General features: G+C 40.1%; 1 protein-coding gene across 4 annotated transcripts in view; it reads right to left on the reverse strand.

Moving 5' to 3' along the window:
• Positions 1-1,034: 1,034 nt before the first annotated feature.
• Positions 1,035-14,218, reverse strand: part of trit1 (tRNA isopentenyltransferase 1) — a 53,196-nt gene continuing 40,012 nt past the window's right edge. Inside the window, exons 8-11 of one of the 4 annotated variants that reach the window (XM_058753316.1) lie at positions 5,145-5,254; positions 4,026-4,143; positions 3,829-3,937; positions 1,035-3,746 (exon numbers count right to left, since the gene is read on the reverse strand). In XM_058753316.1, coding sequence (XP_058609299.1) covers positions 3,683-3,746; positions 3,829-3,937; positions 4,026-4,143; positions 5,145-5,254 — 401 coding nt within the window. In that variant the 3' untranslated portion in view covers positions 1,035-3,682. The remainder of the gene's footprint in view (positions 3,747-3,828; positions 3,938-4,025; positions 4,144-5,144; positions 5,255-14,218) is intronic. The other 3 variants (XM_058753315.1, XM_058753318.1, XM_058753317.1) reach the window with 3 other exon arrangements.

Consider the following 14,218-nt stretch of genomic DNA (forward strand, 5'->3'; position numbering starts at 1 on the left):
AGATAGTGGAGGGAGAACGAGAAAAGCTGAGAGAGAAGAGAGAACATGAAGACGTGACCTCCCCATTTAAGCTGATATTCAGGTAATGGAGGAGAAAGGTAAGAGGAGAGGAGACAGGAGAGGGGGACTATCAGAGAAAGTGAAGGAGAGAGGGAGATAAGACAATGAAAGGAAACCGAATCATGCATGTCGGTTGGGTTTCGGAGGTTACCGGACCTTGATGGGGGCCAGTGGAGGCAATGGACTGTGTCTAACCATGACCCTCATTCACTCCACACAGATACAGGTCCTGATAAGTCCCCCAACAATGCACAAACACACAGGCTGAATCCCAATTCTCACACTTACACCAAGTACAAACACATACTATCATTCAAAAGTTCGAGATCGGTAAGGTTTGTTTTCTTTTTTTAAATAAATTTATATTTTTATTCAGCAAGGATGCATTAAATTGACCTAAAGCAAAAGTAAATACATTTATAATGTTACAAATTATTTTTATTTTAAATTAATGCTTCTGAACTTTAAATTCAAAGAATCCTGGGTAAAAATGTTTTTTAAACATGGAAAATAATGAGTGTTTCTTGAGCAGCAAGTCAGCATATTAGAATGATTTCTGAAGCATCATGTGACACTGAATACTGGAGTAATGACGCTGAAAATTCATTAAAAAAAAAAGTTATTTTAAACTGTAGTTATATTTTACTGTATTTTTAACCAAATAAATCCAGCCTCTGTGAGCATAAGAGATTTCTTTCAAAAAAATCTTACCGACCAAAATCTTTGAAAAAGGGTTGGCGAAACCAAACTAACATGGGGGGGTTCGATTCTTGCGCCGGCAGGAATTGAAGGTGGGGATTGTGAATGAACAGCACTCTCTCCACCTTCGATACCATGACTAAGGTGCCCTTGAGCAAGGCACCGAACCCCTAATTGCTCCCCGGGTGCTCCATCTGTGTGTGTGTGTGTGTGTGTGTGTGTGTGTGTGTGTGTGTGTGTGTGTGTGTGTGCACTTGGATGGGTTAAATTTCGAGTATGGGTCACCATACTTGACAATACGTCACGACTTAAAGTATGCACTCAAATATGAAGCACTGAAACATAGTTCACGGTCATGCACATTGTGTACCAATATAGCACCAAAAAAAAAAAAAAAAAAAAAAATAATAATAATGTTGCACACTGTAAGGGGTTGTGAAATAAAATTCCAAATCGATACACCATTGTGCCACATGCAATGTGTTATCATTTGGGTCAAACTAAACCCTAATCTAACAGATACGGCTTTGCTGATATGGGCTTTTCATTGGTCTATATAGATACAGATATACTGAGATCAAAAGTAGCTGTAAATATTCCTACAATGTAATAACCAACATTAAACGAAAATTAAATCTATTACATAATATTTGCCATCAGGCATATAGATGCAGTAATCCAAAAATGGGCAGATATTATATATTGTAATAATATGAATACGCAATTTGGGATTGAGCCTTATGATTAAGCACACTTTCACAGTTCTTTTATAATAATGACTTTCTACGGGCTCTAGACACGACTGAACATAACAGGATAATTAAGCAAACAAACTTGACCCAATTCTCCGGTTCTCAGCGTGGCTTAACTTGTGCTATTTAAGTATTACATCAGCTGGTTTTCTTTTATTCAAGGAATGAATCAGCAGTTGGAAGGGAGGAAAGGGGGAAGAAACAGAATCAATCAATCTAACTGCGGTACTAAACTGGTTAATCATCCCAGTGTGAGGTAAATAAATGTTCTTGCATAACAAACAAACTGCATATTAAATAAAACAAAAGCAAGCTGAGCGTTCAACAAAGGGTGAAAGCATTGTAGGGAAGTTGTACTCAACTGTATCTTTAAAACAGTTCACTCAAAATCTACTGTTTCATGTTGTTTTTTTAACCCATATGTCTTGAGATAAATTCTGACTTTGGTAGTCACTTTACAGGCAATTACACGAGTTTTGGACACAAAGCGATTGTAGCACAATCTTTTTTGGAGTTTTTGTATCCTTGATTGAAGATTAGTTCAAATTTATCATCACTGCATGGAAATGAGCGACCAGTGCATTCTTCAAAATTTCTCCTGTTGCATTGCACAGAAGAAAATCAAATGGGTTTGGAACAAAAAAAGGATGAGTAAATAATGCAAAATGTTCTTAAAAGCAGTGGTCAAACTACTAAAACAGTGTTAAAACCTACCATAAACACAGGTCTTCAAAAACACAGTCAGACAACACGCTAGGTCAACAAATGCCAGCTGACTGCTGTTTGCTTTTGTTTTTTTCCATTCACTTTCATCCTTGAGAACTCCCTGATCTAAATGAGCCGCTACCCGTCAAGAGGAAGCTCAGCTGACCCACTAAGACTTTCCCGCCAAGCCTTGGACTCTCGCGGAGCTAAAATAAAACTCACAATCTCACACACACACACACACACACACACGAATGAGAAGCTGCCTGTCACTCCCTTATCACCGGAATCACCAGCACCCGCACAGCTCAAATCAGTGACCCACATCAGTGCAAACGTGGGACAGCCACTTTCAGGCACTATGTACACACTCTCCCTTCCAGCTATTGTATGTGTGATGTATATTTAGCCTGGACAGGGAGGCTAATGAGTTATGCTGTGAACTTGCTGAATTTCCACGCTGGAGCACATACATCGACGTGGAGCAGGGATCAAAAGAGAGGGAGAAAGAAAAATGAGGTAGCTTGTGGCTCTCAGCCAAGGATTACGAAGTTGTGAGCCGGTATGAGAAGGTATTGGTGGCTCATCGCCCAAGCAACCCTGATGACTTCATGCTAAAAGATTTTCTGACTCATTTGATTAGATAATAAACACAGATCTATTCAGATAAGTCATTATAAAAATGATAAAAAATTCTTTAATTACATTTACATAATGTATGCAGTGATAGACAGATCATTCTGTAGAAGTCAAGCAAATGCATCTGAGTCTTAAAATGTGAAGGATTAAGTCAAATTGATTCAGGCTTATGCGGTTACAAAAGAAGGTATTTTGAGGAATGTTCATGCTGCTCTTTTCCATGCAAGCTCCAATGGGACAAAAACCCCGTAAAGTAGCCTATAAGATTTGTGTGTCAAGTCTTCTAATGCCATATTGAGCAGCGTGGACATTCTTCAAAATGTTCCGCGAAAGAATGAATGGTTTTGGAATGGCATGAGAGAGAATAAGTTTTTGGTTGGACGTCATCACAGAAAAAGGCACTGGGAATCCTGAGGAAAGAATGTCCACATCTGCTTGAAGTCATCGTTATATTCTGACCCAAACTGATCAGACGATTACATCTTCCAAATAAAGTCCGGCATCAGATTTAATAAATAAAAAAAATAACCTTCCGTTCTTGATCAGCAGAGAAAAATGTAATCCAACATCAGCATTGATGTATTTTGAGCTCAGTCAGAGCAGCCAAAGAGGTTAGCACAGCTCACCGCAGTGTGGTTTAAAAGAGCAGTAGATGCGGTTAGATGTGGTTAAAAAGTGCACCGCTTAGACAAAACAGCAGCGGGGAAGACATCTGTCCAGCGCAAGAATCCAAATCCAGACATTAGCCATACCCCTTGGTCTGTGGCAGATGGGAAAAACCATCAAATTCGGGTGTCCAGGCATCACAGACCCTGAAGTGCATTCTGCTACTCCACAGGGAGAGTTGAGGTATCGCTGCTGCCCACTGCAAACCAATCAATCTCAAAGTACCTAAAAAATACATTATGGGCACTTCATTTCTTTGGTCCATCTGTGAGTTCGACCCCAACAGAGCTATAGTACAGGTACCTGCCTGTCACTGACATTTTGACGTTTGGTAGGGTTTGGGTCCTTATCTGAGGCTTGCTCAGCTTTTCTCCTCTTGCGGACTTGATAGAGATGGTTTTTGGATTTCTGGTGTGCTGGAGGACAGGATAGTTCAAATATTAAAGTCTGTCTTCTTAAAACAACATATGAAAATGCATTGGTTTGACTAGAGCAAAGACTCACCTGTCCATTCCAAGTCGCCAATGATCACCTTATCGCACAGGTTGCACATGTGGTGACTCCTCTTGTTGCGAAGCTCCACCCCCTCTGCTCTGACTGGCTGTGCAGACGGCTGCTCTCCCTGAAATGGTTTTAAAAGAAGAGGCGCTATGAGAGGGGTTGGGGATAAGTTATTGACATGAAAAAAAATCATAAGAAATTATGATGGCTGAATACTATTAAAATACATAATAAAACCCGGTTATGTGTAAATGACTTGTTACTAATGGTCCACCGATATATCGGCCGATACGTTTTTCTGTTTGGCTGATGTGTTCAAGACAGGACTTTTATTTTGATGGCTCTCAGAACTGCAGCGCCTGAGAATGCAACATTCACATTCTCCCTCTTGATTGTGTCACCGTTTAACAGTTCTGTCTAATATGGATACAAGTCTAATAATCGGATAAAACAAAAGGAATTAAAAGGTATACAAAAAAATATTATGACGTATACTTTTATATTATTAGTAACAAAGGCAAACATTATAATACTTTCTCATTTAGGAGTCAGCAAGCAGCAAATACGCAGTTATATCATTTAAACAAATCTTTGAATGTCTAATAAACATTTAATTTCCCAAAACTTGCAGACTTAGTCGAATCTAGCTGTGAGATTGTGTGAAGTGTGCATGATCGTGTGACAGTTGAACATGGACAGGATTTAATTGTCATCTAAAATGTATATTTGTATATTTCAAATGATTTCAAATTTCTTGAATATTAATTCAAATAAAAATGGTCATATATAAAAATGTTAAACATGCATAATTTTATATCGGCCACCCTACTCTCTAAGAAATCGGTATCGGGTGTCTAAAAACCAATATCGGTCAACCACTACTTGTTAATTTTAAAATGTTATTTAAAACAGTACTTTTGTTGGTCACCTCTCTTAAAAAAGAAAGGAAAAAAAATACCCCTAACTCTATAAGAAAATGCCACCAAAAATCACTGACAGGAAACTAGCAACACAAACTATTATGCAGAACCGCCATGGTTGGGTTCACAAGACAAATGATGATCAGTGGGGTGTAAAGGAGACATTATTTGCCAACAAAACAAGAAAGAAAACAAGTCAAACCTTTTGGAGGCAGCCCAGGATCTCTAAAGCAGGAGTAAGCACAGTAGTCTCCCAACTGGTCACATCTGTCACATCCAGACCGTAAACTGGTGGCACATTGCTAGCAGGTCCTGAAAATTCAGAAGACAAATTGACAAAAGACGACACTGATGAAATAGCATCTTGATTAAACTTGCAGAATAATCATGGTGCGATCTAATGGTGTGAACACCGTGTACCCAGCTGATGGTCTTGACTAAATCTAATTGAGAAAAGTTAATGTTAAATCTTAGGCTAATGAATAAATTGCTTTCCTTAACTTCCAGCTTGAGTGCATTGGGGAAAACAATGACCATGAATTGCTGGTTATAGTGGGAAAAGCTAACACACAAGGACGTAAAGTCAAAAAACTATCATAGGATCTTTAAACTTGTTAATCTAACAATTTAAAATGTTCTGTAAAGGTACAGAATATGTCTGGTGGTATGGTGTGGTGCAGTGAATCAGTATTGAGAAGCGGGGAGGGCCTGCAGCAGCCTGAACCTGCTGAATCACTGCCGCTCGATAACCTCAAACAGCATTCTGACACTGTCAGCAAAGACCTCACTCTACCTCGCTCAACGCTATTGATCCACGCATAATACAGCAGATGTGCACAGATAATGAGAGGCCCATACGTTAAACACGCAGAAGAAAGAAAAAAACTCACACACACATAAAACAGAAAAGATTCAGTTTATAAGGGTGTTCTGGGTCCATGTCTCTATGTTATTCTGGTCCCTAGATGATATTTGGGATCTAGACAAAAGATTTTAATCCCACTGTAACAACCACCCAACCCAGTGCTTGGCTCAATAAATAACACAATAGCCGCTTTTCCACTGTTGGGCCAGTGTGGGCCAGCGCGGGCCAGCGCGGGCCAGCGCTTTAAATGGGCCGGGTGGGGCTAATAGCCTCGGACCTGTAGCACCGAGCCCAAAATCACAAAACGTTTCCATTGTCGGGCCAGAAGCTCCGCAGCGCTTTACTAAATCCCACCCTTCACACGCCTCTCTGGAACAACGTCACACAACCCCATCATGTCACCAACAAAGAGAAGTTATCAGAAATAAGTCACTGGAACTAGCAAGACTACAAAACGAACATGATAGAAGCAGTCGTTTGTTTGCATGTTTTGTTAAAGTTTTAAATCCAAAAGCAAAGTTTTACAATAATAAGTGATACATTGATCATAATGAATTAATTTATCAGGATTTTTTTCCATCAAAAATACGACCCGAGTAGCAGAGGGAACTCCCGAACAAAAACCATTATATTTTTATGACATATGCGGAGCTAAAGTCTCGAAACGAGACTTATGACAGATAAAATGTTACACGATTGTGATGGAGAATGAGAAGCTGACGTCTGATTTCTTCAAGCGGTCGTATTTACCATGTTTACTATGGTAACGTTAATGACTAGCGTGCATAGTCTTTCCATCGCTTAAATATTTCTGCCTTACATAATTCACATCAGATCTCAAACAGAAGTTATTTCAAACACTAGCTGTTGTCTGAAAGTGAGTTTTGAGCTAAAATTATTTTAAAAGTCTTTAATGCTGGTGTTCTAGCTGTTAACTATATGAAGTGATCCACGGCGCTAATGCTCTCCAGATGCGGAGAAACTCTGCCTTTGTTCATAACCACTCCTCTAGGCCCAGTTGGCCTGCTTTGGCCCAAGGTTTTTGTCGGGCCAAAAAGCCCAGGCCGTTGGCCCCGAGAAAGCACCGACGAGGCACGATCAAGCCCTGGAAGTGGCAGTGGAAAAGCGACTGGCCCTGGCGCGCACTAGCACGCCCGCTTTTGGCCCGACAGTGGAAACGCGGCTATTGTGCTCAGAACTTGTTACAAAAACACCGAACAGGCATTCTGAAATGTTGAGAAATCTTAAAATACTTTTATCACATGCCTTTGAGATACAGTCATACATTGCAAGTGGTAAAAATCTAAATTGCTGTCTGGAACACAGAAACAAAATTGTCAATTTAAAAATCCATCTAGGGTTAAAACTCATCTTTTTCTTCAAATGAGAGGTCAAGACCTTCTGAAAAGTAGCTAGCTACACTTCATTACAAAACTGAGGGGGCAGATTATATTATGACAGTTCATAATTGTAAAATGGACATTTGATAGTGCAATAAAACAGGAAAATTAATCAGTTTAAAAAGGGCTATTATTCACCTCCTGTATGTGCTTTAAGTCTTCAACGTAGACCGCATTTTAATCTTTGTTTTTTATAAATAACAGTTCATGTGAAATACATGTATAAAAAGCTAGTGAAATCCTCTCTTCTCTGATATTTGCTGTCTGGTGCTGCACTAAACTCTTCCATATCATACCATAAGTGTGAACATATAATTTAAGCTAACATTAGAGACTGTTGATCTGTTTGGGCAGATAATTAAATGTAATATGACATCTTCTACATGCAGTACTGTGATGGCACCATGTTTAAAATGATAACAGGTAGTAATGCCAGAGTAAAAAGAACTCGCATTCACATTATCACATTCATGGAAAGTGGTTTTACATGGTCTGCCATGGCACAGGTCCTAAAACATAGTATTTTATGGTAAAACTGGCACTGCCATGGTGCTGTTGTTTGAATTATAAAAATTAAAAAAGGCAAGAACAAAAAAAGTAATTGTCAAAGTATTACTGTATCAGCTAAAGTGTAAATTTCTAGCATTTCTAGCCTTTTAAGTGGAGAAAACCACTTGCTCAGCAATTAACTAATGCAATTTGATTTGATCCAAGAAAGCTAACTTTGGTCATTGAAGTGTCACTATGACCAATTGCAATGGCTTGGCTCAGGGAGGCTTAATTACGTCCTGATGAAGACATAAGCAGTTAAAATATTCCTGCTGTGATAACCAGTTTCAAAGCAGCATCTGTCTGCAGTGATATTTTTAGAGCTGCTATTTTCAAACGCAGTCTATTTGAACTGTCAAACTACTTGAAATGACATCCTGTAGTTACAAATGTTTGTTTTTCTTTGAGGAAATGTTAGTAAAGCTGACAAACGCACACCAAATATGGAAGAGCTCTCAAGATGTGTAGCCTGTTTATTAATTCTTATTACTGAATTGCACAATGGTGCGTTTGCACATCCAAGAAGAGTGAGGGGTAGACATTGCTTCATATTTGATTTTTTTTTTTTATTATTACAAAACTGCTGTACAGTAACTATATCCTGAAACCCTCTTAAGAGATTAAAAGGAGTTCAGCTCAAAAGAACAATGACAGAAGTAAAGGAGAATTTAGAGGAGCCACCAAATCTTCAAAGATACTGCTGATAATATCATCCAGCTTTCACACCTGTTTGCCTGAGGTGAATGTTGCACAAGTCCAGCACTGTCACAAAGAGAAACATGCTTAAACACTTCTTAAAAATGCAAGGCGGCTCTTATTTAAATAATTACTACGCAAAAATTTGCATAAAAATTTGCATAAAATGCAAAGTACACAAATGCTGAAGATCGTTTGTAACCGTAGTTTAAATGCTTATCACAGAAAATCTAATTCTTTGTCAAACAGTTCCTCAACGTCTGGCAAAAAGGAACAAACAGTTTCTAATTTGACCCTTGGCCAACCACTGGACTGACTCCAAATGGAGTTTACTTCCTTATCACCCTGTGTTTGTTTACAATTAGAGCAGACCCAGATGACACCAATAAGTATTACATAATCCTGAAACACAACAATAACAGCATCCATAATATTAAACAAGACACAATAAAATAATTATAGAGAATTATAAACCTGGATGACAACCAAATAATAAAATGTGGGCATAACATACCATGAAATGCAATAAAATGATGATTTAAAAATACCTCAAACACCTGCTGTATGTATGTATGTATGTATGCATGCATGTATGCATGTATATATATATATATATATATATATATATATATAGATAAAAAATAATATATTTTTTTAACTGCACTATTAAATAGGCATAGTGGATTAAACCCACCAATTTTGGAAAAAAAAAAATATTTGAAAAATATAAATCCACTATCTCCCAGCAAAAACTGAAAGTATGGATAATAAAGATGTTTCATGCTCCAAATGAGATACAAACAGCTTTATAGAACTAAATCCTTTTAATTTGCCTGTACATGCATTAGCATCAAACAGACAGGTGTTCCTTCACACAAGCGACCCAGCGTTCCACTTAGCTGACGTAAAGCATCTCTTTAGCCCAAACTAAACCTTGTTGCTTCTTGCTTACAGTCGCTCCTAATCAAAGAATGTTCTGCAGCCTTTATGTCTGCTATTGTGCTTGTCAGAAAAGAGCGGCAGCAGGTGGGCCTGCACAGAGACACCTGGCCTACCTGAGCCATGTGGGGAGTGGAGGACTTTCTTTTTTTGTACCTTTTTTTTGTACCTCTTTAAACCCCTCTCTCGGGGGTATAGAAATTAGAGGGAACAGGGCAACGATGGCCATCTGGGGGTAAACAGATGCTGAACGGGGGTCTCTACCTCCCGCCCAAAATTAAAATCTCAGTGAAATCCAAGTCATGTAATCTTTCCGGACCTGAATGGTGGAAAAGACGAGAGAACAAGGGTCTCTCACCACAGAGATCTCAAATATCTGTCTCAATGAGGCGGCGCCTCTCCATCGCACCCACGGCAGACAGCCGCACGGCTGCCGTCTTTTAAAATGTGAAAAGACCCCTCGCTCACCAACTGGCAGATCCTCTAGAGTCTCCGAAGACATGGGCATCAGAAAACACACTGAGCAGTCGCACCTGCTGCTGTTTGTGTGATAAGAGAGCCTAGGGCAGGAAAAGGACGATGGAGTAGATATGGATTTCAGAACAGGACACCTGTTGAACAGCTGTAGGACTTTGTCCGTCAATTTTGGACATTCCGAACAGGAAGTGAGGACTAAGAGATTGAGTGGCCGACAGCTGTAACCATAAAGACTTCCAGCTGTAGGTTGCAACCACCAGTTCAACTGTGTTTTTGCGTCTAGCATCCTTTAATCTCATTTACTTATACATTACGTGGCCATCATCGGTATTTCTCTGTACGTCCTCTCACAAGCTCAACACACGTTTAATGCACACAAAGGCCCGTATGCAAGCGGCTGGCAGCAGTCTTCCAGCGGGAATGTATTTTGGGAGTGTGGGGCGTGTCCCAAGGTGTGCGGAGTGTAAGGGGACACTTTTCTATGTCGCACCTGTCGTGCATCCCACTCAGGTTTCCCCTATCGTTGACAAAAGGCAAGAGACTGTTATTTAACGCTCACGTTGCCTCCCAGAGCCATCAACTGAGCCGTTGTCACAGTTACCCCCCAAGCCGCCCGCCCAATTTCCCTGGGGAAGCACAGACGGAAACTGCGCTCAGGTTCACCCTAATCCCAAATTCAGCTGTTATACTGTCAACAGTAGGGTTCAAACGGGCACAGCTCTACAAGGAAGCGTGCTGACTATTTGAGCTGGCAACTGGCTGCAAATCAATTGATTTTATTAAGGGTAGCATATCACAAGAATTACTTTTCCAAAGAGTTTTTGACTGCTCCGAGAGTGATGTTCCCTTCTTGGGCCAACAAGAGGAACATAGCAAACTGGCCTATACATATCAGCTTAGAGCTTAATTCACAAATAACCAACAAAAGAAATGAAAAAGGAAAGAGGAATTGTTGATCGCCTCGTAGAGGCCAGGAGGACAATGAACCCAAGTTTGCCCTCAATGACCCCACAGTCCTTATCCCCAAGAGGCCACACCACAGACTCCAACCTCCTGCCACCAATCTGAATTCCTAGCAGTACACTAATGCCTGCAGGATTAGACCGGTCAGCTGAGGGCCCCATGAGGCCCTGGGATGCGTGGGGTGCGGAGGGAGGGATCAGTTAGGCCACTGACAGGCAGCCACAGGAGCTTAACCAGACCAAAAGCAGGTCAAAGTCCAGCAAAAAGGGTGGGAGAGTGGTGGGGATGGATGCAAGGGGTTCAACGAGGACGAAACAACCTTGAGTTGCAATGACTTGAGGCCCACTGGCCTGGTGAACTGGCCTTGTTAAGTAAGGCAACAGTACAAGTTGACCCAAGAGTTTAGCTGCTTCTTAGGAATCTAATTGCAGTGTTGTAGCACTCTCACTCCAGACAAGACCAGACGCAGACTCAAATCTGTCTCAAGACCATATTTTCAGGAGCATTTGGACCTGGCAATGACAGAAAAAATGGTCTTGAACTTTAAATGGACTGGCTAACAAAGCTGTTAAAAGAGTAAATATAGAGAGAAATTGTGTTTGCTACTTATGTAATTATTTTTTCATGTAATTAGGATGGCAAAATGATTGGTAAACTGCATAGATGGAGCAGAAATGTACCGCACTACCAGACTGATCACTGATCAAAGCACCAGACCATCTGGTGAAGATGAGGCTGCTCCTCATATAACTCAAGGGATGAAGAGAGGCCGTAGAGGAAGAACACATCCACAGATCTCTCACCTAAAGCCAGCTGCCCTTGTGTTTAGGGACTGCCGCAGATGGCGGGACACAAAACTACTCTTAATGAGGGCTAGCCACTGTCTCTGCCTAATCTCATTAGGGCTAACAGGATTGCTGGTAGCCTCTGTAGGGATGGGGAGCAAGGGGTAATCCAGTCCAGGATCCTCAGAAACAGGGGTCAGAGTCCAAAGGGAATGCCCGTATAATGTTGTGAAGATGTCAAAGACTTGTTTAGTGGAAATCCAAGGTAAATCGAAGACATTGGTTTGGTCAATGCTGAAGGGCTTACAGGAAGCAGAGTAATAGAGTTGGGTACTTGGACTCAGACTGCAATTGTGAATGAACTTGGACGGACTCGAACTTGGATATTTTGGACGCAGAAATTTTTCAGAGTACAGACGAATGCATGTCATGTGTAATATAAAATTTTTAAAAAGTAACAAAAAATTAAAGGGGTGGTTGATTGCGATTTTACTTTTCTTAACTTTAGTTAGTGTGTAATGTTGCTGTTTGAGCATAAACAAAGCTGAAAGTTCAATGCAAACAGAGATATCGTGTTTTAAAATTCTGGCAGTTTAATGCCTACAAAAACGGCTTGTAGGGACTACAACGAGTTAATTCCCGGGTCCGTTACGTCACAAACCCAGATCTCGGGAACATGTAACAAAGGGGGCGAGGCCATGTTGTGCTGCTTTAGAGAAGAGGAAGAGAAAACTAGGGGTGCACGTAAAAATCTATTCATATATGAATCGCGATTATATCTTCTAACGATTCTAATGGATTCACAAGTTTCAAAATCATATGTTCTAAAGTAGCGGTTCTTAATACTGTTCCTCGCGTCCCCTGCTCTGCACAAGCTCTGCATCTCTCTGTCTCTCTCTCTCTCTCTCTCATTCAGATAGTCAGATCAGCTCCAACAAACTGTTCCAATTATATACTTTTCTTCACATAGCAATGAGAAGCTTTATACATGTATGCGTGTGTGGTTGCTGTGCTGTATTAAAGCTTTAATCAGCATAAAACCGTATATTAAAAGCTAACAGAAGCACTTACAAATAACAGCATATCTAAAAGTATGAACCAACAACAAAAAAGAAAAAAAAGAAAAAAAACAACATACCATTAAGAGCCATGCTTGCACAGGTTCTGTGCAATCTTCTTCACTAATATTCTCTGGGTCCCAATCAGGCTCAAATTGATAAGCAATATTGACGACGTCATTGTTTACAATACAACCTGAGCAAATGCCGCTGAGCTGAGGGGTGGGACATTCAGATGCGCACTAGAGACGGTTTAGCCAATCACAACACACTGGACCAGCTAACCAATCTGAGCACATCGCGTATTTCTGAAGGAGGGGCTTCATAAAACCAGGAAATAATCAGGGCGTTTATCAGAGAAGGGACAGAGCGGTGTAGAATAAAGGTAAATTCTGTGAAAAATAACGTGTTTTTTAAAAAATGAAGCATGAACATGTTTGACTGCACCCCATAAACATAATCAAGCCTAGGAAAGGAAAAAAAAAAAAAAAAAAAAAAAAAGGACTCGACAAGGTGGACTCGGACTTAACATTGCAGAGTAAGGAACCCAAGCTCTACTTGGTGTGTTCACCAGAGTACATCAGAGATGTATCTATCCAATTTATGAACAAATCATTCTTTTAAGTCAAATCTTGTCAATGAATTGGTTGGACCAATAAAAAAAAAAAAAAAAAGGTCTGAACAACTCTTTCAAAAATTGGAATGTACAATTCTCAAGTTAAAGCCAAGAAGATTTGGAACAATGTGACAAAATTATTTTGGGGTAAATTATTTCTTTAAAGCTTGTATACACAGAATAAGCTATTGCACTCCGTGTTATTTTTGACATTTCTCATCTATGTATATATGCATCAGACAGACCACTGTGCCACGTCTTAATGTTTTTTCAGCATCTCTCTCTCGGAGCATAAAGTTAAAATTAGTTTATCTTTAAACATCCCACTCTTGGGAACCTAACCCTAGCTGTTTCTGCATACAGCATACAGCTGTGTGAGCATCCCCTGTGCCACATGAATTCACAACCTCCTTTTAACTTTACAGTTTTTATTACGTGAACGACTAACAGTGCTTCACTTGCACATTCTTCATTCTATAAAGCGTCCTTCACTTCCTTTCTCTAGATAAACTTCACACCCTGACATCACCAGCACACACATACACACACAGCTGTTCATCCATTTGAAGGGTTCGCTGATTCAGGCTGTTGTCTGTTAGGAAGTCAAAGTACAAACCGTTCAGACTGACCGTGTCTTGAAACACCCAAGCTTTACAAGCGTTTGATCTTTTATCAACCCAAGGCCGGTAAATACTGAACCCTGAGCCTTGGAATTTTGAGGCTGTCTGTAAGGGAGGGGTAGCCTTCAAACACAAACACAGTATTTCTACACAACCGTTTGTGTGTTTAATGGTCTGTGTGAAGTCCATCTCGTTAAAAACGGCTGTGATTACCTGACCATTGGACCGTACTGAATGAAAACAAAAAGAGACACACATACACAGCTCCAGTAACCTCTGAGGGTGAATGAAGCCAATATACAATAGAC

This window comes from Onychostoma macrolepis, chromosome 19, assembly GCF_012432095.1.
Source record: "Onychostoma macrolepis isolate SWU-2019 chromosome 19, ASM1243209v1, whole genome shotgun sequence".
Lineage (NCBI taxonomy): Eukaryota > Metazoa > Chordata > Actinopteri > Cypriniformes > Cyprinidae > Onychostoma > Onychostoma macrolepis.